At 35.7% G+C, this 27,856-nt stretch overlaps 3 protein-coding genes across 6 annotated transcripts; 2 read left to right on the forward strand and 1 right to left on the reverse strand.

The window, feature by feature from the left end:
* Nucleotides 1–234: 234 nt before the first annotated feature.
* Nucleotides 235–1,477, reverse strand: LOC132205614 (large ribosomal subunit protein eL20). Its single transcript, XM_059634774.1, has 4 exons — nucleotides 1,336–1,477; nucleotides 910–1,089; nucleotides 665–841; nucleotides 235–449 (listed from the first exon to the last, which is right to left on the reverse strand). Exons 1-4 carry the CDS (start codon nucleotides 1,351–1,353, stop codon nucleotides 291–293), a joined length of 534 nt encoding a protein of 177 aa, XP_059490757.1. The 5' UTR covers nucleotides 1,354–1,477; the 3' UTR covers nucleotides 235–290.
* Nucleotides 979–3,832, forward strand: LOC132205612 (beta-1,4-N-acetylgalactosaminyltransferase bre-4-like). Of its 2 annotated transcripts, none has more exons than XM_059634772.1 (3): nucleotides 979–1,115; nucleotides 2,076–2,467; nucleotides 2,531–3,832. In XM_059634772.1, exons 2-3 carry the CDS (start codon nucleotides 2,133–2,135, stop codon nucleotides 3,153–3,155), a joined length of 960 nt encoding a protein of 319 aa, XP_059490755.1. In that variant the 5' UTR covers nucleotides 979–1,115; nucleotides 2,076–2,132; the 3' UTR covers nucleotides 3,156–3,832. The 2 variants fall into 2 exon arrangements, with proteins under 2 accessions (XP_059490755.1, XP_059490756.1); XM_059634773.1 differs by lacking the exon at nucleotides 979–1,115 and adding an exon at nucleotides 1,747–1,889.
* A 677-nt stretch (nucleotides 3,833–4,509) lies between these two features.
* Nucleotides 4,510–27,486, forward strand: LOC132205748 (dual specificity protein phosphatase CDC14C). 3 transcript variants are annotated; one of them, XM_059635008.1, is made up of 14 exons: nucleotides 4,510–4,745; nucleotides 6,405–6,483; nucleotides 7,797–7,969; nucleotides 17,785–17,877; nucleotides 23,348–23,427; nucleotides 23,503–23,635; nucleotides 23,690–23,777; nucleotides 24,000–24,230; nucleotides 24,701–24,839; nucleotides 25,099–25,357; nucleotides 25,410–25,570; nucleotides 26,005–26,166; nucleotides 26,290–26,388; nucleotides 27,004–27,486. In XM_059635008.1, the coding sequence occupies exons 2-14, from the start codon at nucleotides 6,414–6,416 to the stop codon at nucleotides 27,053–27,055; spliced, it is 1,740 nt and encodes a 579-aa protein (XP_059490991.1). In that variant the 5' UTR covers nucleotides 4,510–4,745; nucleotides 6,405–6,413; the 3' UTR covers nucleotides 27,056–27,486. The 3 variants fall into 3 exon arrangements, with proteins under 3 accessions (XP_059490991.1, XP_059490990.1, XP_059490992.1); XM_059635007.1 differs by having other exon boundaries at nucleotides 4,511–4,745; nucleotides 26,287–26,388; XM_059635009.1 differs by lacking the exon at nucleotides 26,290–26,388 and having other exon boundaries at nucleotides 4,512–4,745.
* The last annotated feature ends 370 nt before the right edge of the window (nucleotides 27,487–27,856 follow it).

Consider the following 27,856-nt stretch of genomic DNA (forward strand, 5'->3'; position numbering starts at 1 on the left):
TTGACAAGGTGAAGTTTAATTTGAACCAAGAAGATTTGAACCTCTTATAACTGGCTATACATTTTAATGTCTGATAAAAATAATCAAGTTTTTTAATATTGACCGCTTATAAAGACTTTTGTAGCAAAACAAAAAAAATTACAATTTATTTTCTGCCATTTATCAATTTTCAATAATTAGCAGATGATTAAATTACTAGCAACTAAGGCCATTAAGATGATTCAAAATTGCAAGTTCCAAGAAGAATCAGCGTCACTTTATTACTTAAACAAAACCAAAAAGGAAATGAATTACAAGAAGTAAGTGCGCGGACGCTTGATGGAAAATCTGGGCAGGGTAGTCTTCTGTCCAACTCTCTTGGGCAGAGGGAACTTGATCTTGCTGTCGTGGAACTGCTTGACCTGGGGGCGCCTGGTGGCGGAAGCCTTGACCTGCTCGACCTTGATGATCTGCGGAAAATATGAAAATTTCTTTTAACTTCAAGCACAATTATAGAAGAATAACTTAATAATATGATGGAGATGAAGTCGATAATACAACTTGTGAAGATTACTTTGCAAAAAATATTGAGCAGCTTAGATCTGGATCATTCGGGTCCATAATTCATTATTCACATTTAACTCCGAGGGCCAGGATTGCAACTCCAACTTAGAATTTATTTTACCTGAATGCTGTGAGCTCTGGCACGGTGACGGGCACCCATGTCACGGTAGCAGTTTGTGACAGCGCCGGACACGCTCAGGTCGCGGTACTCTCTGTACATATTGTGGCTTCCGGAACGGGAATCGTATCTAAGCCAAATACCGAAGTTCTTGATCTTGGTCGGCGACCTCTCCGGGATCTGTAGTTTTGACAAGTTGGTTTTTTTTTAAATTTTCTTTCTTATTTTGAAGTAGTTATTTTTCAAACCTCTTTGATATTGACGATCTCGCCCGTGCTGCTCTTGAACTTCCTAAGCTGACGCAAGAAGTACCAGAATCTACTTTTGGCCACAATGCCGTCGGGAGCAAAGATCCTCATCTTGTAGAGAGGAGTGGTCACCTCCTTGCCGGTGGGCAGTTTCCTGCCGATCACCTCGAACTCCTTCAACTGTGAGCACGAAAACAAAGTTTCTGGTGAATTTTATGTTCAGACTCAAGAGAGAAACACAAAATTTTGTCCAAATACGGTGCTGAGAAAAGCATAAGGAGGCCGCAATGGTACACGTGTTCATGCTTGTCAACAATTTGGGGCAAGTTTTGACACAAAACTTCAGGCTATACATCCGAAAAATTTGGAATTTTCGGTTCAGACAAAAATTAGCTTTTGAAATTTTAAAAATTCGGCTCGATTTACCTGCCCTTTCGCTTTCATTTTTCCAAATTTACGATTATTTTACACCGATGCACGCTGGCGGACTTCTAAAAATGGCCGACCGACGGTGGCGCTGCGAGTAAAGGAACAAGTTACTAATTTAGCGCGGTAATTTCAAATGTAGACATTCTCTACGAGTGAGCTTGATGCAAAATTTAAAAACCGGTTTCTTAATTGTATATTTTCATAAGACCCTCCATATTTTATCCTGTTCACTTTACTGTTGTTAAAAGTTATAATACAAGGTATTTTAAATAAATTTACATCAAAATTTATTTTTTTAAGCCTTTTTTCTAGTTTGTGTTAATTTTTTATAATCAATGTTTTGATATAGAAAACCGGTTTAATTTGTTTTCCTCCTTTTATAAACGATTACCGGTTAAGAATTACGAATGGTAAACAAACATGAATATGAGAAAGAATAGCAGTAAGGAAGTTAAGCCAATTTAAGAATTAAGTTTAAATTGATGGATCCCCTAAAGAGTTCATTGCAAGAAATGATGCTTGGGTCATTCAATGACTGCCACCACTTTAAGGTATGTGTAATGTTATGTTCGTAAAGTGCATTACACATAAAAAGAAAAAAAGGCGCGCTCTCAAAAAACAAGACTTTATCACTGCAACCTAAGTCCCATTATCTTAATCCTAACGCCGGCTATGTATATATTGATTTATGGATGTTTCATATGTTTTAACGCTACGCTTATCTTGTTTTTTTTCAGAGCTATCACGAGAAGAAAGAAATGATTTGGCTGTAAGAATTATTCCGCAGCGTTGATATGGTTGCGACTGTTGTGGGTCGCACCCAACTGGTCAGACTGGCCATCAAGACGGTCTTCTGGCTTTTGGTTGTTGGCGTCTGTGTTTATTTGGTCCACCCAGGTCGTTTTGCCTGCGAAAACTACCCCAACATAAGAAGGAACCAAATTGAAAGCAATCTAGTCCAATATCAAGATGGCCCAAATCTCTGCAACTTTTCTGTATCAAAAGAGGAGGACTTTTTGCTCTATCCCAGTTGGCCCGAGGAAGGAGACTTGGAGGCTGTTGAGAATGGTCAGTGGTCTCCCAAAAACTGCAAGGCTCGTCACGAAACAACAATCATCATACCTTACAGGTTTCAGTCTCATCAAAATGTATTTTCTCTCAGTTTATTTTTAATTTTTAAATTTTTTTTTAGGAATCGACAAGAACACCTAGAGACCTTCCTCAATTTTATGCATGCCTTCCTTCAGAGGCAGATGCTCGACTACCACATTGTGGTGGTTGAACAGGTCGCCAACACACCTTTCAACCGAGCCAAGCTTTTCAACGTTGGATTCGCCGAGTCGGTAAAGGCAAACCGTCAAAGCACTTGCTTTGTCTTCCACGATGTAGACCTCTTGCCGCAGAAATTGTCCAACATTTATACTTGTACCAAAAACCCGAGACACATGTCGGCAAGTGTCAACACTTTTCGTTACAATTTGCCTTATGTTTCGCTGTTTGGCGGTGCCATTTCTGTAACCAAAGATCAATTCGAGTCGGTCAATGGATTTTCCAATGTTTTTTACGGCTGGGGAGGTGAGGACGACGATTTTTACAATCGTATCACCCGACAGGGTTTGAAGGTAGACCGATTTGAGTCTTCGGTGGCTATGTACTTCATGCTTAGTCACAAAAAAGAAGCGCCGAGTCAGTCTCGGCTCCAGAAACTTCATTCGGGGAGTGACAGATTTCAGACTGACGGGCTCAACAGTCTCAAATATGAACTCAAACAAACAACTTTCAGAAAATTATACACTTGGTATCTGGTTGACGTTTGAATTTTTGACTCACTTTGACCACTCTTTGATATTTTAAAACTCAATTTCACGGTTGTTATCGCGATTTATCCAATCAAAGAAAATCGCCGAATTGTTGAATTTTGCATATCTGTTCTCACAAAGCAAATTTACTTCTGCCTGATTGCTGAAATTTTGCCTCTTGCGTGAGTATTTTTATACACAAAATATCGAAAGGTACTTTCGAACAAAGCAGACAATGACAATTGTGATCTCATATCAATAATTTTTGTGGTGCATGTTATCGTAATTTTGCCTGAGCGTAAAGTGGGATATTTTTGGAGCAGCAATATTCAATTGATAAAAAAAAAGATTCAATCCATAATTTTATCACTGAAAAAGAAAAACAAGGAAACAAAACATAAATATAGCACTTTTGACTGTAGTTTTACAAACGTGGTGTTTTGCTTGTCGACGCCCTGCTTTTGGAAGCAAAGAAAAAAAGCTGCTTCAAATGTATTGCCACATCAATCAGTCAGTTCCATAGTTTACCTATAGAGAGGAATATTGTTTGATACAATAATTTTAACGAACAACGCCATACCATTTATGTGGGTAGAGTTGCCACAGTAGATTAATATAGTGCAGCATCTAAAGCTGTTGGGTGAGTGTATTTTAAATAAAGCGAATGCATTATTTATCAAAGAAAATACAGCTTATTTAAATTTGAAATTTGCCATTGCCGATTGCCCTATTTTAATTTAAATAATTAATATTATGTAAAATTATCAAAAAATATGAAAAAAAAAAAATATAATAATGATTATATAGAAAAGGAAAATAACATGAATTAAAATTGCTTTTTAATTTTTTTTTTTTAATTTTTGTCTAACGTTTTTAAGTGATTAATTTTGTAACTTTAATGCCATGATAACGATAACATTAATAGCCTTGCTCCCTGCTTTTATGACACATGACACATATTTTATCAAGTATTTTATGCCTTTATATCGAGTTATCATTTTGTGGCGCCACCTCACGGCTTTCAAAGAAACCAATTTTCACATTGGGTCGACCAATCAGAGAAAGCTTTTCAACCAATCGAAATGCAGCCATCGCTACGGCGCCAAATTTCCACTTTATTTGAAAGATATCTCTGGATGCGGCCTGCAGTAAAAAAACCTGAATTTTTGGCTTGACCCGCGTCAAAGACCCTTCGAAAGGGTGCCGGCAAACTCGGGTCTGCAGACATAGCATTTTGAACCTGGTGTGTAGGTCAATTGGCCGAGTGGCCGCGAAATCGATTGATTGAGGCGCGGGTTGATCGTTAGAGGTGCCGTTGCGTCTCTCGAGCTGCGCACGCCGCACGTACGGCTGGCATTTAATTGGACGACGCCTGCGATCACGACGATTGTGTTTTGGAAATACAAAGGCCGAGAGCTCGCTGGTTCGCAGTGGGATTGTCAGTTGGGTTCTCGTTGGCAGTCGCTATTCGCAATGCGAACGTGAACTCTCGAGCTCCGCCGAACTTACCCATTCGTGTGCACCAAGTCTGAGTGTCAATCGGCGAATTTGCTTCAGAAGCGACTCTTAGCAAACCTACACCAACCCTCTAGTCCGCCGAGGACACAGGTGAGGAACACACCCTTTAAGAGACTTTGCGTGATGCTGTCACCTTTAAAGAATCACTCACGCCAGATCGGCAATATTGAAAAAAGGGTTGCGATTGGCGCGTCGAAATAACTTAACTTGACACTTCATTAAATAATTAATGTTTTTTAATCAGATATTACAAAAAATGTGCATTCCAAGCAATTGCACTATAAAGATTGATTGAAATGATTAAATTTTAAATGCATTCGTTTTTGCTCTTTTATTGCTAAAATATTATATTGTCGGCTCGATTTTAAAAATTTAATTCATTAATTTTTTTAATTTTCTCTTGTTTCTCCTAAAAACCTGAAAGCATAATTTTCATTCAACCACTTGAAAAATTGAGAATAACTCAGTCTCTGTTTTTAATCTAGAGGTTGTCAATTTTATTTACTTTCATCTTTCTTTTGGCCAACTTTTTTATTATTACTGTTTCTGTTTTAATTTTGGTCTAACTTTTTTGCCTTTTTACTCTGTTTAAATATGCAACATTTTTATCACAGAGAACGTTCCAGCTATTTTGACCAAAGAGCAGTGCCTCTCGCTCATTGTTTTCATTTGTCGCTGCCAAATTAGTCCCGAGGGGCGACGAGGTATTTTTACAAGTGAGTGCTCACCACCTATTTGAGCACCACTAACCCTTTCCAAAACAAAGAATTTGGTGCATCCAAAGCCCGTTTTTTAAACTTATTTTTTTCACTTTATTAATATATTATAAATTTTATTTTAAGATGGGGAAGGAAGTGAAGTTGATAAGAGCGATTCCCGGAAGGCGCGCATTTATATTATGATTTTTTCCATTTATTTATTGTTATTAATTTTTGAACGCCGATTCCTTTGTCTTCTCGCTTGGTGGATTAAATTCAATGAAAAACAAACAGATAATCAGGCTCGAAATATACTGCGCTGCTTTCTAATTTGCATACGTTTATCTGACAGTGCAAAAGAATTCGTGCAGAGGCAAAAACAAATTTACGTGCATGCACGAGAGGCGCAATAATATTATTCAAAAGCTCGTGTCGCACTCAGGTTCATTTCACGCTGCGAGTTGGTTGAAAATTTGCATTTTTCCGGAGGCGCAGATTCCGACAGTTATAGTTTATAATGGGTCTGCTTATGTGTGACACTGTGCGGTGCCACAGTTGACAAGGCCTATAATTTGTCATGAGAATATTCATTTTTTACAAAATCCAATACTAATTTTATGGTGCTCTATGGGAAACATATTAGGGGATTATTCACATGCTAAGTTAGCACCAGTAAATCCCATAAGAAAGTTAGCATGTGAATATCCCCCATTAGTTTAAGTTTTTCAACATAATGTGAAATTAGTATTTTTAGAATAATTTAATATTTTATTAAATAATAAAACTTGTGTATGTATTTAAGAAAAAATAATATTGTGTCATTAATATTTAAAAGCATATAAAATTTAAAAAATATATATATTTTTTATAAATCATATTAATTTATATTGTAAACATTAACATGTTGTATTAAATTTACCAACTACCCATGCAAGATTTTCTGGTTTTATTTAAAATTATTGTTTTATTTCATATCTGACAAAAAATAAGAAGAAAAAATCATAAATATTTTACTTGCAATGATTTAATTTTTTTTTAATATCTGTTTCAGTAAGTCGACATGTCGGACGACCTCGGCAAGCAGCAGCGCTACTCGGACGCGCTGATCAGTGCGGCCGAGTTCATAAAAGGTGAGATGAAATTACAGACCTGTGTGTGCCTATCTCGGGGGCCGCCGTTCGCGCGTCCATTAAGGGCGGCTCGTGTGTTGAATAGCGCGATTCAATCCACCCACCCACCCCTGCTTTGCTTTGCGTCGATATGCCCCCGAATCACGCACACCCCACTCAATCGTAAACGTCCATTTGGGTAATGGCGAGGCCACTGTTGTCTGTAGGACACTCGCGATGAACTCGACCTTGCGGCACCGCCCGATCAATTGCAGGGAAGGCCTAATTTGATTGAATTCAATTTTTTTTCATTCACCACCCAACAGAGTCAGACTCTAATTATTTGTTTGTTCGAAACACACGTAGGCGAGGAAATTAGCAGAGAGATAACGGAAAGAGCAAATGCTGAAAGTTCAAACTTGCAAAGGAAAGGAGGTCTTTTATTGTTGTGTCGAGGCTTTTATCGTCCTTTGTTCAAAACTGGTACCACTGCTCCACAATCTCCACATTAAAGTTCAAGAATGAAGTTTTTCTTGCAGAACCAGACTTTATTTTAAAACGGAATATATATTTGAAATTTAATTATTCATCACTTGATTTAAATTATCAAAATGCTCAATTATTATGATATTTGAAATGAATGTGTAAGATGACGATAATTAAAATATTTAAAAAATTTACAATATGAAGAATTCTATTTGCTTAAAAAATTACTGGAGAGATATTTAATTTTTAAGTAAAAATTCACTAAGCTAAATAAAATTAAAAATTTGATAACTCGAATGAATACAATTTTTTAAAGCGCATTTTTTAGTAACAAACTCCCATTTTTGAAATCATATTTTAGGAGAAAACAATTCAAAAGTTCATTTTTACTAAAAAAATTATTTGAGCATAATTTTTTATACGAGTATTTTGCAGCAATATTCTTTATATATACTGTTGGTGCCATTTTGATAAAAAAAATTACATTTATCTAAAAAAAAAAATGACGCTAATTTTAAGTTCATTTTTCTCAGAAATAACAATGTGAAAAAGAAAACAAGGTACAGGTTAGATCAAAATTTAATTTCCAAACTTTTGTTCCTGTAATTGCACGCCCAAATGCTGACGTGTATTGCACGTAGTCGGAGCAAATTAAATCAATTTCGCACTTATCACTCTCGCAGATCTGAGCAAAGCGCTCAGCTTTTAACTAAAGTTGTCCTGGCGGTCACGGGCATACGTGTGCGACCATATTCAGGTCAATTAACCTTAACTGTCCATCTGTTGGCGGGATGCCCGCCACATATACGTACAGTCGGACTCATTGATTTTCCATTAATGTGTTGCAGACCGGCTGTATTTTGTCACCTTGGGCACCACCGTGCACCCGAGATCAACGACGAAAACGCACTATTTTTCCATCGACGATGAGTTTGAGTACGAGAACTTCTACCAAGACTTCGGTCCGCTCAACTTGGCCATGCTCTACCGCTACTGCATGAAGTTGAAAAAGAAACTCAAGGTAAGAATAGCACTTAATTTAATTTAAAAACTTGATATTTAAATAATTATTGTATTAAAAAAGAAATTTAATTAAATTTATTTGAGATAAAATAATTTTATATAATTAAAGAACGAAAATATGAAAATTGTTCATTAGAGAAACTTAAAAATATTTATCACTGATCGACGTACTAAATAAGATAGTTGCCATAATTTATAAAAAGTTTGAAATTATCAAAGCGCTTTTATGACTAATATAAAAAGGAATTTTAACATAACATTTTTTCTATGTATTTGTGATAAAATTTTGACATAAATTCATTAAAGAGAAATAATATAAAATGAATTATTCTGATTAATTATTAGGCTTACTTTTGGAAAGAAAAATTTATGAAAATTTATATAATTTAAAACTATAAAATACGTGTTTAAATTTTTGCTTTGAAATTATTAAATATAATGTTTGAGACAAAGTTGCAAAATTGTACCTAAAACCAGATCGGATAGCTTTTGGTATATTAATAAATCCAATGTCAATCAAACAATCTGTGAAAATAAACAAGTAATGCCGCATGCACTCAGGAAATGTGCCAACTCGTCAAAATCAGCGCGCATTTCGCTAACGCTCGATGCCAAGTTGACGCTCAGGATTTAAATTTGGCGAGGATCATTTATATGGTTGTGATGGGGGCCGGTTGAATACGTGGCGTGTAATAACATAGAACAGGATTTTAATTATTCACCTGTGAGGTGAGCGTGGGTGCGCGAATTCGGACGGAAGACGAGCAGGCAGGGGTGGGCGCCGTGGCAGGGCCTTGAGGGCCAGGCGGGGCCTCGCAGCAATTTGCCCACACGCCGGCCAACTCGGGATGAGTCACCTTATTCCTCTTGGGCAGTAAACGTCACAGCTTCCCTCGTTAAAGTGGATGCTTACAGGTTGTTATTAGTGAGAGGAAAAGTGATCAAGAAACAAATTTACAAGCCAAGGACTTGATTAAATCTGCCAAAACAACAAAATAAAATATATTAAAATTTATGAAAAATAACATTGATTTCTGTTGCAAAGATGGACGAGTAAATAAACTTGTCATAAAAGCTCTAAAAAATTATTTGAAATAATGAGATTTTGCATGAAAATATTTTAAATTGCTACAAATTTTTCTGTTTTTAATTATTTAATTTGGATTATTTTATTCTTTATGCATAATCAAATCAAGCTAAATATACACTTCTATAATTAAAGCAAATAGAAATTAAAAAAATAAAATCATATAAGAATGTGACAATATAAGAAAACATCATGACATTCTTCTTTGATTATCAACGCAAAGAGCCGATCGTCAAGTGCAGATTCCGCTTACTATATTATTTGATGATGCATACGTGTTTTGTAATAGTAATTACTTATATTATTTATTCAGTGATGATAAAAGGCAAGGCCGTCTGTCTCCGGGCTGCGAGAAGCAAACATTAAAAAGAGCGTGACGCCAACTTCTTGCGGATTTTAATTTTTGCCGGCGGTTGCTATGGTCGCGCCGCCATCAATCATAAATATACAGATGCGGCGATGCAAATAAAAAATTCGCTCAACCGATGCACTTTTGCTTCGTAATTACTAATTACATAAATATACCACAGCAGCAAACACATAAATGATTGATTGACGCCGTATTAGGAAATGCACAAGTCACTTTGTTTAATTCGACTTCCTTAATTTTGTCACCTTGCAAACTCATTTCAATTTCTGGCAGATGGCGCATTTTTTTACCTAATTATATATATATATAAAAAAAATGCCAAAACGAGGAAGTAATTGTCTGCATCGAAGCAGCCAAAAATTGGGGCGTTGGAAAAAAACCACGCTCGAAATAATGCTGTTTATGCTAAGCTAATTTCGGGCAGGGTCGGGAGGTGAACGAACCGTGCGTGTACAAAAATAATCACTTTTTATCATTGAGAGCAGCAGGCTTGGCTGCTTTCTGTCATTTCACCATATCATGTACGCACTATTTACATCCAACGACGACATTATTTTATACATAAAAACAAAATAGGAGAACTAGCTCTGCAAGATTATTTTCTCTCTCTTTCCAGCCAGGAATAAATAATGTTACAGCGGAAAATTATATTTTAACTCTCGGTGTAGGTCGGAGCAGGAAGATAAACACGAGTTTTTTTCTGGTTCAACTCGAGTAGCAGGTCATGCTGGTTGTATTGAAATGAGCCTTTCTCTTTTTTATTCATTTTATTCATTCCGTTCGTTATTCGTAGGCTAAGTGGATCAAATGCAAATATTTGCACTGGCTCTTCTTCTTTCTAGCTTTGGCCGCGAATAATGAGACGGTGGTCTTCTGTCTGTCTGTCTGAAATGCGGTTTGATCTCGTCGAGACCGCGACTTTTTTTTATTCACCTGCTGCAGCGAGCCGAGGCCGCTCGCGCCACGACGGCTCTTTTAAACTGCACAAGAGGCCGCCGAGTCATTGCTTTTTCTGCACCGAGACTGCACGTTCTCGTCGCGCAATAAAGGGCCATATTTAATCTGGGTCAGGTCGACTTTGGGTGTGCAAACAGGACCAAATAATCGACCCAGCCGACATCTCATAGAGAGAGCATTAATATTTAAATTGGCAGTTCAGTTCCTTCTTTTCATCTTTGGTTTAAAAAATAACTCCTTTCATAGTTGAAAAATTCTGTTAAAAAAGACGAGAAATCAGCGAAAGATTATTATTATTATTAAATATGTATAAAAAAATTATAATTCATAATTATTAAATAAATGTTTAATATTTTTAGTTTTTAATAATTTTCAATCGCATATTGCGTTAACTTGGGTTTTCAGTCAATTCTTTTCATCTTGGTTTTATAGAAAAACTTTATTTATATTTCAAAAATTCTAAGTGAAAATAGATTTAATAGATCAGAAATACAGTAAAAATTATAAATATGTTGATAAAATTTTTAACAATAAAAACAATATTGGTTTGAATAATTTTTAGTCGCAATTCAAAAGCCTATTCAGATGTAATATAAAGATCTAAAAATTTTCAACAAATGAGCACACAAATCTATAATCGCTGATAAAATTTTTAGTGTGCGAAAAGTAATCTTGATATAAAATACAATATTTTAAATTTTATTTCAAGGTTGCTGAAGAAAACTTTAAAAACTATTGATTAATTGGTTTGTTTTGGTAAAATTATCGAAATTATCTATTTACAAATCACTACACCACATTGGGCTGTTAATTTTAATTGCAATAAAACAGATCAGCAATCAAATGTAATCAGTTTTCGTGAGTGTTTTCTTCCTTAGACTTTTGAGATAATTTCCTAAAATTCAGCTTGACATGAATCGCGGACCGAGCGGCTCCTGTGTGAGCGCGCGTGCATCAGAAGCAGATTATCTGCGACAATTAATCTTCGCCACTTTGACAGCATCGTGCCTTTTTTGTGCTGCTGCAACGCAGTTTTCGCACAGGCATAAATAGGCGTGGTGATAAGACTCGAGTTTATACTCAGTGCCACCGACCGAGGCTCTCTTTCTCTCTTCTGGGCGCAAAACCATATCCGCAGACGTCAAAACGCGCCACGACATAATGCGACACTCGAAATGAATCAGCCCCTGAAGCGGCTCGAGCTTGAATAAAATCTAAATTGGCTTCCGGCAACGTTTGCAGTTGTGCTAAATGATTGTGTAGACTTTTTTTTAAAGAATTTGAAAATAAAATTCGAGATTCTACCCTGAAACAATAATATTTGCACACAAATCGAAGAGCCTTCTCTATACACCAAAATAATCCTAGTTTTGCAAATTGTGGCCAACTCTATTTCTAATAAAATGTCGTGCGGTCGTATTTGATTTTGAAACAGGTGTGTGCGAGCTACATGAAAACAGATCTTGCGCCAGATTGTCGCTGGGGTTGAATTAAAACGGCGATGCTATCTCGGTAGTGCTGAAACTGCGCCAATTTTGGAGTTAGGGTTGGTAATGGCCGCGTGACAAGGCAAATTTTCATTCTTGGAATTCGGTGGATTCGTTAAAAACGAGAGAAATTTATTTTATTTTCCTGCGTTTGTATTTTTCTACTGCGGACGAAGAAAAAGACGGCTCGCAAAAATCTTTTTACTATTTTCCGGCAATTTGTTTTTAACGTTTTTCGTCTCTTCAAAGAATGAAAAAGGATAAAACGCGTTTATTTCTGGAGTGCATTTGCATAGAAAGAAAATCCTTCGAGCTCGCATTTACATTTGTCGGCATTTCTCATTTCTCCGCTCCCTTGAGTTCCGACTCGCCTCGCCGTGCAATTTACATCTCAATTAATTCCCCAAACGCCAAGGTCGCTCCCTGGAAAGTAGGCCAAGAAAAGGCAGATTCCCGAGGTCAATGATAACGTAAACTACCAAAAGCAACCCCTCAACTCGCATCACGCGATCCCGCTGAATAATATCAATAATTTTCCGACGATATATCATTACATTATAATCGCGGCGTGGCCCCGAACTTACTTTCCACCACTTTTGTGTGTTTTATTTCAACCCGGCAGCTGCCTCGAGGGCCAAAGTTTACCACGACAAAACCAGCTTGCAAAACGCGCCTGGTGTGTGCAGAATTTACGAGGCTCGTTTTTGTTCCATATTATATTCACCCTGGAACAAAAGCGGCTTTGCAACGGAAATTTTGTTTGCGCCGAGAGCTGTGCAAAATGGGAAATAAAATGGTGCGTAGAATCTAGAAACAGAGACAGAGCTTGATACATTTATATTTCACTGTTATTCTCTCTGGCTTTATTCATTACAAAATGAAAACTTCAAACACATAAACATGGTAAATCTTTTTTAAAAATTAAATATTGAATACAAAATTAAAATATTTTATTATTATAAATAAATTAGTGTTGTATGATTTCAGATTTAAAATGAATGAAATAAATAATTTGATTGCTAAAATCTGCAATGAAATTGAGATTTTCTTCATTTTTTTTTTTTTTTTATAGAAGTAAATATTTAAAAAGATTTCTATCAATTTAAAAAAAAATGTAATTTAATTTTGACTGCATATTATTTGGCTCGGATCAAACTCACAACTTGTTGAAAAGAAGGAGCCACCGCATTTCCTGAAAACAATTTCGACAGCACCACTTTTTCGAGGGTGGCTCGCACTTTAATTCTCTTCCGGCCTTTCAATAAAACGCAAGCAAAGTTGTAAAAGCGTTGCTGGGGGTGCGACCCTCTCCTGTTGTTTGATGAAAATCCGACCGAAAAAATTTAAAGCTTTCGTGTTTTTCACCTTCGAGATGCTCAAGGTTGGCGCCCGCGTGTCAGTCCTTGGTGCTGCTCGGATCCGCCGACGTTTAAAACAAAGACGAGTTGTAGTCACGTGAGTTCCTCCAAGGGGATGTCCGAGAGGCAACACGCAACACACGCCCATGCACTTTTTCATCAGCTGCATTATTCATTAAAAGCGATACTAATATACAAAAATCGGCTGATCATGCAACTTTTGGAGGCTCTCACGAGTCTCACGCCAGAGCTAAAAATTTCCTACAGCGATTCTGACACGTCGTGACTTTTCACCTCCCTAAAGTTCTAGTGTTTATTTTCGATTTTACTTTTATTGCCGCCGAGTTTATTTTTCTAACTTTTATTCGAAGAGACAGCAGGACAGGTATTGCGACGGTAGGAATTTTTACGAGCGCCTCGTAAATCTGGCAGTGAATTTTTATCCTGTTATCCATTAGTTATTGTGTCTCTCGTTATTAAATTGCGTGCCCTTGAGTTGATATGAATCACAAAAATCGTGCTGACGGTTTGAATTTTCGATTATCGTCGCGGCTTGAGCGTTGACCTCTGCCGCAGTCGGTCGATTTCAATCGGAATTGAAAGCAATAAATAATAATAGCAGACGGCCTTTCGCTTGAACTTGCGTCGAACATAGCCGTGGTCATCGAATAAAAAAAATACATTACACTGTAGAAATAGACCGAATTGATTTGGTTTCTATTTTCATCTCATTCTGATACAAAATCTATGATTATTTAACAATAGGAATTCGACAGATTAAATTTCCTGTAAAATTAATTTTTAAAATGGCAATAATCAAGTTAAATAATTGTCTTCAGGAGTATTAGATTTGGTTGCGATTTAAAGGTGAAATTTAAATTATTGATAGATAATTTTTTTATTTTTTTTTTAATTAATTAGATTAATAAATAATTAATTAAGATTTTGAAATAAATGTGAATTAAATAAATACAATTAAAAGATGAAACCAAATCAATGTTAAAAAAACAAAGCTAAAATCATTTAAATATATTTGGATTATTAATAAAAAAGTTGAAAATTATTATTTATCAACGTGACAACTCGTGCAGACAATCGATCTAAAAATAACCGCAGCACGAGTATATAAATCAAAGGCAAGTCGACTCACGACGTGAAAATTTGTCACGGCTGCAGTGTATCAAATTTCCTTCAGACTCAAAGTGTCTTTGCTATGCATATTATTCTGCACCTTGTTCGTATGGAGTAGTTTTTTTACACATTTGCAATTAAACACTGTTAAGAATAATGCAAATGTCAGACCAAAAGTATCTTTCTGCAATGCATGGTTTGTTTCCCAAGGACGTCTCTTAATTAAATCCGAAACCACTGAGTCACCGCGTTCACACGTCGGTGCGTCCGAAAAGCAACTCGAGTGAAAACAAGTAAAAAGACGCAAGAGTGATCCAAAGACACGTCCGCGAAATACACACGCTGGTGTTTACAAAAGAGCGTGGATTATCAAGTGCTCTGAAATTATAGGAAGCGACTTAAGCTTTATCAAGGTGACAAAATTATCAAATGAATGAATCAACATTGATTGGTTTCAATATTAAACTTTTTGCCGATAAAAAATCTAGAGTAAATCAATTTTTGAAAACTGTAAAGCGTTATTTGATTTTAATTTAAAAGCATGAAATTTAACATTATTATTATTATTATACAGCGCTGGATGAAATCATTTTTAATATAAATTATGTTTGGCAAATTTTTCTGATAAATTATTTAGTAACTAAAATAAGCACATATACGGAAATTCTATAAATTTTTGCAATTGATCTATGAAATTTTAGCAAAATCTTTTCTAGATGGAAGAGTCTTTTTGACCATAAAAATTAATTATATTGAAAAACAATTGATTGTGTTACATTTTTAAAGTTTTGTGAAACAATTTGAACGAGTAATCAACAATACTTTATTTATTTTCATATTTTTTCGCTTTCTCAGATTTTCTTTTTAAAAGACAAGAAGCTCTGCGGAAAGTAAAGCAACCGTGAAACTTCCATTGTAAATTTGTAAGGTTTGAAAATATATAAAAACGCTTCCGTCGACCTTTCGCATCTTCCGCTCCTTTTTGAAACCTTCACTGTCACCTGGCTATACCACATAAAATTAACTTTGGAAGCCTCGACACTGCGAGATGAAGTGCAAAAACGAAAAACTAGCCGGATGCGTGAGAGGCCGACCCACGCGCATTTTGACCTTGCACATGAGGGCAGATGAGAATCACTGTTTCCATGGAGATGCAACCAGTCCATTATTTCATCAACAACAATGAGTTTGGGTGAGGCTTTTCCTCTCGGACGCCTACAAACGCACATTAGCACGCAGAAAAATCCAACAGATTGGCGCTAAATGGGCGCGAACGGTTCTGCTGCTATAAGTGCGTAGTGGCTAATTATACTTGTGACGTGACTTGCTCGAAAACGAAAGAAAAAAAATACAAGCTTTACCGTGCTTTACCATAATTATTTCTACAGTTTGTGCCTTATCAAATTTAATTGTTGTCCAAAAACGTATTTTAATTACTTGCATTATGTCATGTGCAGCCCGCAAAGCAAACGAAATTTTTTTTTCTTAATACATTCCCTGAGCAGAATTTGCATAATTTAGTAATTTAGGGTGAAAAAAATGGCTAATCACCCACTTGATATACACAAAACGGCGCTCACACTCAACCACGTTTAAACTAATCAGTCTTTAGTAATTTTTGCAATAGAAAGAACCTTCCAATGTGCTAAAGTTTTTAATATTCCATGCAATTTTCGGCATTAATAAAAAATTAGCTCTCCTAACCAAGTTTGGCGTCTCTCCGCATTTTCATTTAGAAGTTTCGTAAAATATTGAGAGGAAAAAAGCCGGCGAACGTAAATTAAAAATTCACTACCCTTTCGCCAACTGCCGGAAAGAGCTCGGTCTCGGACGGAAAAGTTGGGAATTCGCGTGCCTTTCCGGCTGCTGATGTTGAAGGGTCGTGCGAGAAATGTACGAAAGACCCACTTCTTCTTTTCTCTTCACTCTGAACGTTTTGCTGGAAGGCGCAGGAGGGCATAACGGGATAGCAAGGCCTATTCGAGAGAGTGCACCATTAGTCTCTTTCTCTCTCGACGTGTACTTTTGTAAAATATTATTTTACATGAGTCTCGGAAAACATCTCATTTCTACTTTTGTATAAAATTGCGAGAGAGAAATTGTGCTGATTTTTTTGTCTTTATCCATCATGCCGGAGTCGCTTGTCTTCGTTGTCTGCCCTCCAGATCTCTGCTTCTGCTGTGTTGAATATTACATTTTTTTTATTTACTTTTTATTTCGGACGAATGGTGACGTGTCACTTATTTTCGGTATTGATCTCGTTTTGGACCGGCTGAGAGGCTGAAGAGATGAGATATGTGGAAAGGCGTGGCCTCGGCCAAAGTTGAAGAGTTCAACCAGACGCACGCCGCCCTCGATAATCACACAAACTTATCAATACAGACATATCAGTGTCGATTCAGATCAGAGATAATTTAGAACCTTACCTTGTGATACAAATCAAAGTGAGCAAGGTAAATTGCAGCGTTATAAAAAGGATATAAAATTGGAAATAGAATCAGAAGCTTATTTAGTTAAATTAAATTACAATTAAATAGAGATATCTCGGAAATAAATATTTAATTTTAAAAAAATTAAAAAAATGGAGAAATGAAGTGCTAAAAACTAGTATTAATGCATAAATATATTACTTTCTCTTACTTACTCATTGTCAGTAATATCAAATTGCTCAACAAAGTGTATGCCCTGAGCACAGCATTCCTTGAAAGATGGCCACTTTTCAAGAATTCCATCATTTCTATGTTATTCCATTGTAGTTGTCAGCGTTTTTTTTGCTTTAACTGTGGAAAAATCAGCATATTGTAATTTTTTTATAACTGACATTTTTTTTCTCAAAACGGTTAGTTGACTTTTAATGCTTTCTGGAAACTTGAGGCCGACGATATCGAAAAATATACGGTTTTGGCGATATCATATTATTTGGCCATGAGAGAATCAATTTAATTTTTCCTTTCCCTATATAAGTGAGCAAAAATTTTGATTACACCCCTTTATCTTTTGAAAAGCTTCATTGTTGTTCCGTAATAAATTTCATTGGTTGAAAATAATTTTTGTTAAAATCTGCTTTATTCATTTCAAGATTACAAAATGAATTGTTTTGAGACAAAAGTTGGCTAAGGAAGGTGACAATATTATCTGTATTTAAAATAATTAAAATAAAGCTTGGAAAAATAAGAATTAATACAAATAGGCAGTTTTACTTAATTTTATTGCTTTTCTATTAAACTTTAACGTTCAGTAATGCTAATTGTTTTTTATGTTTCTCTGATCAGAGAGATTTCTTCAAAGTATTTAACTGCAAATTTAACTATTGCATATTAAATTAATCCGTTGTAAAATTATGTAATATATATTTTTTTTTTGTAGTTTGGATGTAATAACTTTTGATGTGTTGCCTAACAAACTTGATGCTATTGTTTGCAGGCTCCCTCTTTGGCGAAGAAGAAAATAGTGCACTACACGACCACCAACCCCAAGAAGCGGGTGAACGCCGCGTACCTAATTGGATCCTACGCAGTAAGTTGGCATAACAATAGAGCAGCGTGCGGTGGCACGTAATCAAGTATATAGAAAACCGTGCGCAGCTCTCAACACATTCGCCAGACTTAAAGGCTTATCTGGCCACCTTTGTTCGCGCAGCCCGCGTGTTTCACATGCACGCACCCGCCCCGAGAATACGAAAAAAAAAATGCTTTTCACCGCGCGTCATTTATTATTTAGTCCTTCCTTGTAAAAAGCTCTCCACGCACTATAAAAAGCGGCGTTTCCTCTCTTACTTGAGAGAGAAAAAGAAAAGACCAACAAAACCGCGCTTTATTTCGGCGGCGATGGCACGACCAGAGTCTCATTATTATTCGCGGCTTTGATTTTCGGACGCATGTGTCGCACTTCTCACGTTCAAGCCGATAAGGGTGCGAAATCAAAACGAAAGAAGTGGTGTGCGTGGAAATGACTTACAACACGCGTTTTTGGTTTATTGCGATTCGCACCTCGTATATTTTGTACATCAAACAAGTTGAGACTGTTTGATTCTCTCTTTTTATGTTGATTTTTAAGTAAATTATTTCTAAATTTTGCTTAAGAAATCCTTACTTTTCATTGATTAGCCATAAAAAGTGACTTGCATCATGAATGATGACTTGCCCTGTCAAAATGAAAAAGATGCTGAAGAAATCAATGATGATGATAATTTCCATTTACTCTCTTTTAAAAAACACAAAATAGTCAAATTTTATAGCCCTGCTTTTTTATAACAATTTTTGTGTAAAAAAAATGTTGGTTCTGGTCAATTTTAAATTTTTTTATTGTATCTTTGCATGATATCTCATTGTTGCTCAGTTTTGAAAATAATTTTGATAATATGGAAAGAGAACTCCAAAAGTGATTAAATTAATATGGCCAATTATTTATCAGACATACGTTGAAATGGAATTCTACTTTATTTTTCATAAAATTAATTTTAAAAAATGCAGCAACTATTCAATTATTTGTATTATAAATTTTAGAAAAATCTTATATTATAAGTAGCAAATTTGGAAACCAAATATTTTTCCATTTAATTTACATCTGCCCTGGTGAAATTTGCTGTTAATTGCATTGCTTTTTTATATTAAGTCGTTGGAATTTTAATTTCGGAGAAGAAAAACAAGTAGAAAAATTATTTTCTTAGCTCTGCGCTAATTTCATTGTTTTGATTTTGTCTTTCTCTTTCGACAAAATGCAGAAATAGACGCCGAACACTTGAACGGCTTTTCCAGAATAAATATCAGCAGAGCAAAAACATTCTCAATTTTCCTCATTGTCTCGCAACACAACGCTTTTCCAGCACCATATTATTATTTCACCAAATCGCTTTTATCACATTGCAATAATTTATTCCTGGCTTTTTGCGTCTCGAAATGTGGAAATCGGAGCCTTTGCGTGTCGCAGATGGGCCTCTCTCTCGGAATGAGGAAACGCGAATCGATAGAGCCATTGTAAGCCCTTTAATATGCCGATGATGTCATCGTCGCGCGCGAATTGCCCAAAGACGTGCGTGGGCAAATTCGCATGTGTGTGGGTCTCTCTTGAGAGAGAAGCAAAATCTCTTCTCTCGCTTGTATCCTATCAAGCTACCTCTCATCAAGTCGGTTGAGTAACGGGGCAATTGACGCGCACTTTTGCCCCTGCTCGCAGCGATAATATTATAATTATTGCTGCTTTTGTGAACCATTCGGCACAGTGTGGGAACGTGGCCGTGCACTTTTCTCACTCGCCGTGTTCCCTACATGTTAATTACTTTACGGCGGCTCATTACAAATTATTATTCTCGTTGTATCGCTCAAATTTCACATGGGGTCGATTAACTGTCAATTTTTTTTAATTCCACATGAAAAGTTACGGTGAAATTTTTAATGTGTGTCATTAAAAATTATTTATAGTTATTGTTAATTGATATTTAATTTTCTATTGGCTTTAAATTCTGTTAAGAACTTAACTTAAAAATTTGACAAAACTGACAATAAAATGAACTGACTCTGAATGTTAAGTTGTTATTTGAAGCAGAATTATGGATACGAAGTGTGAAAAATGATTAAAATATTAATTTTATTAATTTTGATCTCTCGTTTCTGAACAGTCTTTTAATCAATAGAATAAAAAAAGTGAAATAACATAAAAATCGAACATAAAATAATTATAATTATGTATTGCAAAGTCTTTAAATATGTTTTTGAAGCAAAATTTATATTCTTTATTTAATTTTTAGGTAATTTCTATACATAGTCTTTTTATACTTAACACCAGTAATATAAATTGCATCCTGTTTTTTCATTCCTTTTTTATATTTTTACTCTTACGTCATCTTAGGAATTGCGTCTCTGTTTGGCTCTTCCAAAAGGAAAACGATTCTAAATTCTAACAGCGCCAAACCTTTATTCTTATCTCTTGACAAAATAAAGCGTTTGTGTGTGTTTTTTGCTGACGAAAGTTTTTCAGAGGGATCCGATCGCACTTTTAGCTCTTTCTCGAATTTGAACTCGGAGTGGGCGATGGTCGTAAATTTGCTTATCTTTTGCATTCAAGAACACGGCCGCGTCCGGATCGATGAACGCCGACCGGGGCGCGAGTATATGTCAATAAAGCAATATTTACAGCCAGACTTTTTACTATTGCTGCTGTCTGTGTGCTGCAGTGAATCATTTTTTTTTATAATAGCATCACGTGCGTGAATAATGAAGGAGAGCCGATTGAGTGCGTGCTGCAGCTTTTTTGAAAAAGGAAAAGAGGCTCCAACTCCATTTCCAATAATAACCTATCTCATTTCCAATGAATATTGAAACGAGCACCACCCGCTATTATACAGCCTCTATTCCTGGTAATTGAAATATGATAAAGATTTTAACCTTAGCCTTGTTTGAAATAATGATAGATCGTAAAAATACTTTTTATAGCTTTACAAGCGTTTTGAGATTGTAGATCTTTTTCTAAAAATGCCTGTACTTGAGATGAATTTTATTAGTTTTATGAATACTTTTTACGTTCAACTTCTCAAGGAAGCTAACATTTTTGTCTATTAATGATAAATAGCTATTAATTGAAAAAAAATTCTATTTTGTTTATTCATGAATATTATTGAGAAAACACATTAAAAACCAATTATTTTTTTACCAGTCTACCTATCATTTTAAAACTCAGGCGTTTTCTTTCATTTTTCTCCACCTCTTTTTTTACATTACACTTTTTCAAACATTATTAAACAATCGAATTTAAATTTATGCTGGTGGTTTTCTACGCCGAATGACCTGCTTTGTACGAATTTTGAACAATGGGCGACTCAATTCGCGCGTGACACACAGGAAGAAATAAACCGCGTATCAACATCCCGCGCCTGTGATCTTTGCAGCCTGTTTTGCAACACAATAACATACACAATTTACATTTTGTTGTCTGATCGACATTTCTGTACAACAAAAGATTAGAAAAAATGGACCGCATCAGCAGCAGCTTCCGAACTCTATAATTAACAAGAGCAGTATAAAAATTAATCTTCCGTGACTGAGATGCTTTTTATTGCCTTAACCAAGTCAAGAAAAGTTCCAAATTAATTGCGGCCAATCAAGCGGAACTCGGCGCAAACAAACCCGATTAAAAAGTGATAAAAGCCACAATAACAAATATACACGATTATAATTTATTGACTGGCGAGTGATGTGTTCTGGGGTTTACACTCATAAGCAGCGCACACATCACGCAGAGGCAAACAACAAAAAGTTGTTTGCGGTCTGTATATGCTCGCCTGGTCTTTTTTATTATTGAGCCAACCGAGTATGAAATTGATATAAATTGTTATACTCTCGTAACTGCAGTCGAGCTCGACGCCGTGGCTTTTTTGCTCCGTGGTGAGTCGGTCGGGCAGATAATTAACTTGTGATGGAAATACGATGGATTGCTTAATGAGTGGGTGCCCAAGGCGGTGGTAATTTTCAATTAATCGAGGTTTCGCTCAAATCGAAAGGAAAATTAAATTCACTTTCTCTGGAAGCGTCAAATCAAATAAACTTCATTAACTCTTATTGCTTTGGAAAAGTTATTAAAATTAACAAGAAAACTAATGGGATTCAATTAAATCAGAGAAAAAGCAGCCGAAAATTGTGCTAAAATTCACTCTTCAAATTGAGGAAGATAATTTTTTTTTTAATTTTAAACTGAATTGATTACAGATAACACGAGACCTAAAAGAGACGTTATGGGCCTAAATTTTTTGTTTTGTAATTCCCAGGTTTTTTAAAAATTAAAATGATTTGAAAATATACTTTTAGGGAGCCAAATAAGTTAAATGAAAAATACTGTAATAACTTGAATGAGAAATTTACAATATTTGTATTATTTTCTCATTATTTTCGCATTTTTATTTTATCAATTTGATAGCAACTGCACAATTTGTAAATTGGAAAAATTACAAAATCGTGACTAGAAGGTTGCATAAAAAAATAATGAATGCGGTTCTCAAAAGTCGATCAATTCCCCGTTGGAGCGTACAATCACTTTGCGGGTTGCGCAACCCGCGCAGCATCCGCGGAAGAGTTGATCAGACAACAACTCGTCCGATGAGGTAATCCGGGTTGCTTTCACCTTTTGCAGCCGCGGCTGCACGACCTGGCCGACTGAGACTGTACCGTACGCGGCGTTGTTTTGTCGCCCTTCCAGCTCGGTCGTTAACCCAGTGATGCAGATTTAATTCGATCGCTCCTCTCGTTACAGCCCGCTCTCAGCCAGGTCGCCTTTCGCCGCCGGTTTTCGGTTACTTGTTTATACCCTGCGTACAGTACATAGAGCCGCCCTGAATTTCCCATAATCCTGGGCCTCCCAGACGTGGCTGCGGTTTGCGTCTATTCTGCCTGATGTAAGCCAAAACATGCTGGCTACCGTATTCAGCACTTTTTGTCAAAAGCCACCGGTTGCCTATTTTAGCTGCGGTACCAAAAAGGAAACGAGGAATTTTTAAATTATTTTTCTGACCATTAGTGATGGAAATATCTTGAAAAAATTGCCCAATATACCTTAATTTTGTGCAGATATTTGAATAATTCGTTAAAAGTATGCAGGTGATTGAAGTGGACCATTAACTCCATTTTTACAGCTTATTTTGTGGAAAGTAAGAATAACTTGAAAAAAATGTACACAACATTAAAAAATGCCATATTATTCTTTCTAGAGTTGTTTCATTTTCAGGGTTTTAATTTGACCGTTGTACATTAAATTTTAAATTGCCTTCTCCATCAGACTATCGATTGAAAATGAAAATTAATGAAAATCAAATCCAATGAAGTAGAATTTTGCACAGAATCTGACTTTGATTGAATTAATTTGCGATAATTTATCATGAGACTATGGATTGAAAATCAAAATCAACCTTTTTTCACCGAAGTGCTGTTTCAGTCTGACATAAACGATACGAATATTAATTATTCTGACATGTATTTAAATTTAACTTTAATTTTTCCAGGTGATGTATCTGCACTTCACGCCGGCGCAGGCTGCAAAGCTGCTGTCAGGTCCGAACACGCACGCCTTTGCAAATTTCAGGTACGAGAATTTCATTTTTGCCAGTTTGAAATGTGTGAGAATCTTCACTTGATTTTTCATTTTTCGCATTGACAGAGATGCATCATACGGCACGTCAAATTACCACATCTCGCTAGACGACTGTCTGCACGCAATCCACAAGGCGTACGTGCGCAGAAAATTGTTCGACTTTGAAGACTTCAATGTCGAGGAGTACGAGCATTTCGAGGTAAATAAAAACTCTCGGGATTTGATTTGAGAGCTGACGAGGGGGATGTTTCAGAGAGTGGAGAGCGGCGATTTGAACTGGATTGTGCCTGAAAAGTTCCTTGCTTTTTGCGGACCTCATCCTAGAAGTGAAATTGACAATGGTAGATTATATTTTTAATGAATTTCATTAAATTAAATTATAATTCCCAAATAACTATTTAAACTTCCACAGAAATTATTAAGAAAAATATATACTAAATCATTACTCAAATTACAAACTTTTTCCTTTGTTTAAATTTACATAATATTAAAAATATGATTTTGTATTTTTCTACAAATTTAAAACTTTTTTGAGTACAAAATTAAATTAATATTTATTTTAGGGTACCCCCTCCACTCGCCAGAGTCGTACTTTGAGTATTTCAAGGCGCGGAACGTTTCGACCGTGATTCGGCTGAACAAGAAGCTGTACGACAAGGCGCGTTTTGTGGCCGGCGGCTTCCAGCACGTGGACCTCTTTTTCGTGGACGGAAGCACGCCAAGCGACATCATCATGGAGCACTTCCTCAGCGTCTGCGAGTCGGCTCCTGGCGCCGTCGCCGTGCACTGCAAAGGTATCTCCTCCGTCGTCTCATATTGACACCAGAAAGATGCACTTTTATGTTGTACACCTGCACTTTTCCGGCCTCGCTGACGCAATCTTGTTTTGCTCATAACCACTTTCACAATAATTTCGCATTGTCCGACAAGAATAACTCCTTAATCTGCAGAGGCTCTACTTAAAAATTTATTCATTATAAATAAAAAAAAAATTAAAAAATAAACAATTTGCAATGAATTCATCAGTTTCTTTCAGCTACATTATTTGAATTTAATAAAAAAAATATTGTGCTAAATTTGGCTACCAAAAAGCTAGTTAATTTTTATGAATTTGTTCAACAAATCATACACATTTTTTTAAATGGAAATTAAAATAAGAAATGCACTCTAAAAATAAACCATTTTTAATTCAATTTGATATCAATTTAAAATCTTCTTCCTTGTTGAATTTGAAATTTCATATAATTTTATTTTCAATTTCCAGCTGGCTTAGGAAGAACAGGTTCATTGATTGGTTGCTATCTGATGAAACACTACGAGTTCACTGCTCTTGAGGCCATCGCCTGGATCCGAATTTGCAGGCCTGGTTCCATTATTGGTCATCAGCAGCTGTGGCTCCAACAGTAATTTTTGTTACCTTATTATTTATTTTATTTGTTAAAAAGTATCAACTTATTGAAAGAATAATTAAAAAGGATAAGATAATTAAGTAAAGTTTTAGAAAAGAATTATTTATAATTCCTGTAACATAAAAATAAGTAAATTGAATTCAGGAAAATCTAGCGCATCACAACTTTATTATTAAAAAATAATTTTTTCAAGTAAACTTAAAAATATCATAAATTTTTTCTTAATTAATAATTTTTTTATTACATTTAACAGAAAGCAGACAGAGATGTGGTACTCGAGAAGAAACGCAATCCCGACCGTCGTCTACCCAATCTACAGCATGCGTCAGGAGAAGGTGCTGAAATTTCTCAAGAATAAACTTCAGCTCAACCGCAGCGTTGCTTTCGAGTCTGACGTCCTGTCTCCGGACAACGTGTCGAAGATTCTGCAAAAGGTGGACTCGATGAAGCTGGACGACAGCAGGGAGGAGGACGAGAACAAGAACGGAATCAAGGATGATCTCAATGACGAGGTTTGCAGATCAATTTTAGAAAAAGAAAATGAGAAATTTTATTCATTTTCAGGATGAGGCGAATCAAAACATAATTGACGACGATCTCATCCAGCTAAAGGCCTCGGACCTGAGGCAGGAGAGAATGACCCAGGGCGACAAACTGAATCAGATCAAGGCGCTTCGGAGGCAGCCAAGACCTGTGCGGTCTGTCACTGTTCACCCCCTTGCAGAGTAAGTAAAAATTAAAATTTATAAAAATAAATCATTAAAACAAATTAATAATTATAAAAATTTACATTATGGCTGCAAATTTAGCAAATTAAAACGGATTAAAATAATTAATTATTAACTACAATTTTAATGAAAAGAACTGGAATAAAATGATCCTGAATCCAATTAATAAAATGCTAGATTCAATTTTGGTATTATTTAATATTTTTTAATATTTATAATTATTATTTTAAAGTTAGTTAAAAAATTTGGTGTAATTAAATAATAAAAAAATTACATAGATAAATTTACAAAGTATAAACTTTCTCAAGTCTTTGATTTTTTTAAATCGAGTCGAACTCTCTACTTAAGCAACTTTTTGGTTTGGTTCTTTAATATATAATTAAATGAGCCTTTAATTTAACAACGTTCATTAAATTACTCAAATATTCTAGTGTGGATGCGGAGAGGAAACCAAACACTCGCGCCCGATCTCAACAGCCACTGAGGCCAGGGTTGGTGCAGCAGCCGATGGTTGCGTCCCCTCTGAAGCCCTCGCTGGCGGCCAGAAAGGTTTCCGAGCGACTGGCGCGCACAGCCACCACCGCAACCAAGAAGTGAGCTTATTTTTATTTAATTTGGTTATTCCAGTTTGAGGTCTTGCGTTTGCGGCTTGGTGTGATTTACTCAATTTTTCTATCTTTCTCTCTTTTTCTTCTTCTCTTCGGGAATCATAGCAGGCCAATGACTCGACTCAGGAGTAGACCTGCCACCACGACCCCGTCGTGCTCCTCCACCCTGTCAGGGTTGAACAAGTCGTGCAACAACAATGGCCCCCTGTAAGTCCAGGCTTCTCATTGCGGATGAGAGGTGTAGAAAGTAGATTGGAAAACGCAAATAATTAAGCCAAGAGATAATAAATAATAGACATCTATTGATTATCGTCTTATAGACAAAATAGTTCATAAATTTGAAAATCAAATTAATTAAATTTAAAAACTATGTAAAAATCTTTATTTAACATAATATTAGAATCTAAGTTGACAACATTTGTTACTTTTTCAGTTAATTTCATAATTTGACAAGCTAATTTGTTGAAATATAGAAAATAATTCCATTGAAAGTATTTATTTAATTTAATTGTAAAAATATATACTAATAGCAAGGGAAAATTATTTGTTTATTTTAAATAGAAATTTTCATTTAACATAAGAATGATAAACAGATGTATAAAAATATTGAAAAAGTTGTTTTATTTTATTTATTTATTTATCATTATTATTTATATTTGCACTTATACATTGCATGGTTTTCTTTAACACTCCTCAACTAAAAAAAACTCTAATTGCATGCAATTTAAATAATACTTCTAATTAACTATTAAAAAATTGAATCCTTAGGATTTTTGTCTCCCAAATCATCATTTTCTAAAGAAAAAAAAATGAAATTTTCAGTGAAAGGCCGACGGTTCGGACGACGGTTCGTCAAACAACCGTGGCGAGATGACCGAGTCAACGTCTACCGGTGATTGCGGCGCCGCCTCCGCCGCCTCCAGTCGTCACCAAGGAGGCCAAAGAGGCGACCAACTCCCGGCTGGCCGTGACCAACAAACGCTGCCTCAGCGCCAGCAGGGAGAATCAAAACTCGAAGACAATGTGTCGTCCGTCGAGCAGCCCCCAAAACAGGCCGCCCACGCGCCTGCCCAGACTGGTGGCTGACCCTCGGAAGGTCACCAACATTAACAACTATGTCAACACCAGGCCACCTGCCCAGAGTAGCAAGTTGCCTGGTGTTAGAAAGAGGAAGCCGGCTAATGAATAGGAAATGATTTTTATGCATTTTTTTCGTTTTTCACAAAAACAAACTGTGTTATTTTTTGCAATAACTTTTTGATTTTACACTCTTCGTTTTCTTCTATACCTTTTTTGTGTTTAAAAGAAACATTACGCAAGTTCTGTGTAAAACTTGTTGAAGTAAGTGTGCCTTCCATCGTTGTAAACTTCTTTAGGATTAGAATATTGGGAAAAAGACAGAGATAAAAATATTATATTATAACAAACTCAAAAATTGAATCAAAGAGACTCAACTATAATATTATGCAATGTTTGATTAAATGATTACTAAGTGTGCTTTTAGTATATAAATTTAAGAGATGAAGCTCTGAACGGAAGTCAAATTATATAAGCTTGTAAAAAAAGAAGTCTTGTAAATCAAAGATTTTTTTTGCCATATGAATAAAATTTTATTTCTACTAAAAAATAAAAAGTATTTTTTGATATTCAAAACCTTGGAAGGAAAATGTCTGTT

This window comes from Neocloeon triangulifer, unplaced genomic scaffold (assembly GCF_031216515.1).
Source record: "Neocloeon triangulifer isolate White Clay Creek 2 clone unplaced genomic scaffold, ASM3121651v1 ptg000003l, whole genome shotgun sequence".
NCBI classification, from domain to species: domain Eukaryota; kingdom Metazoa; phylum Arthropoda; class Insecta; order Ephemeroptera; family Baetidae; genus Neocloeon; species Neocloeon triangulifer.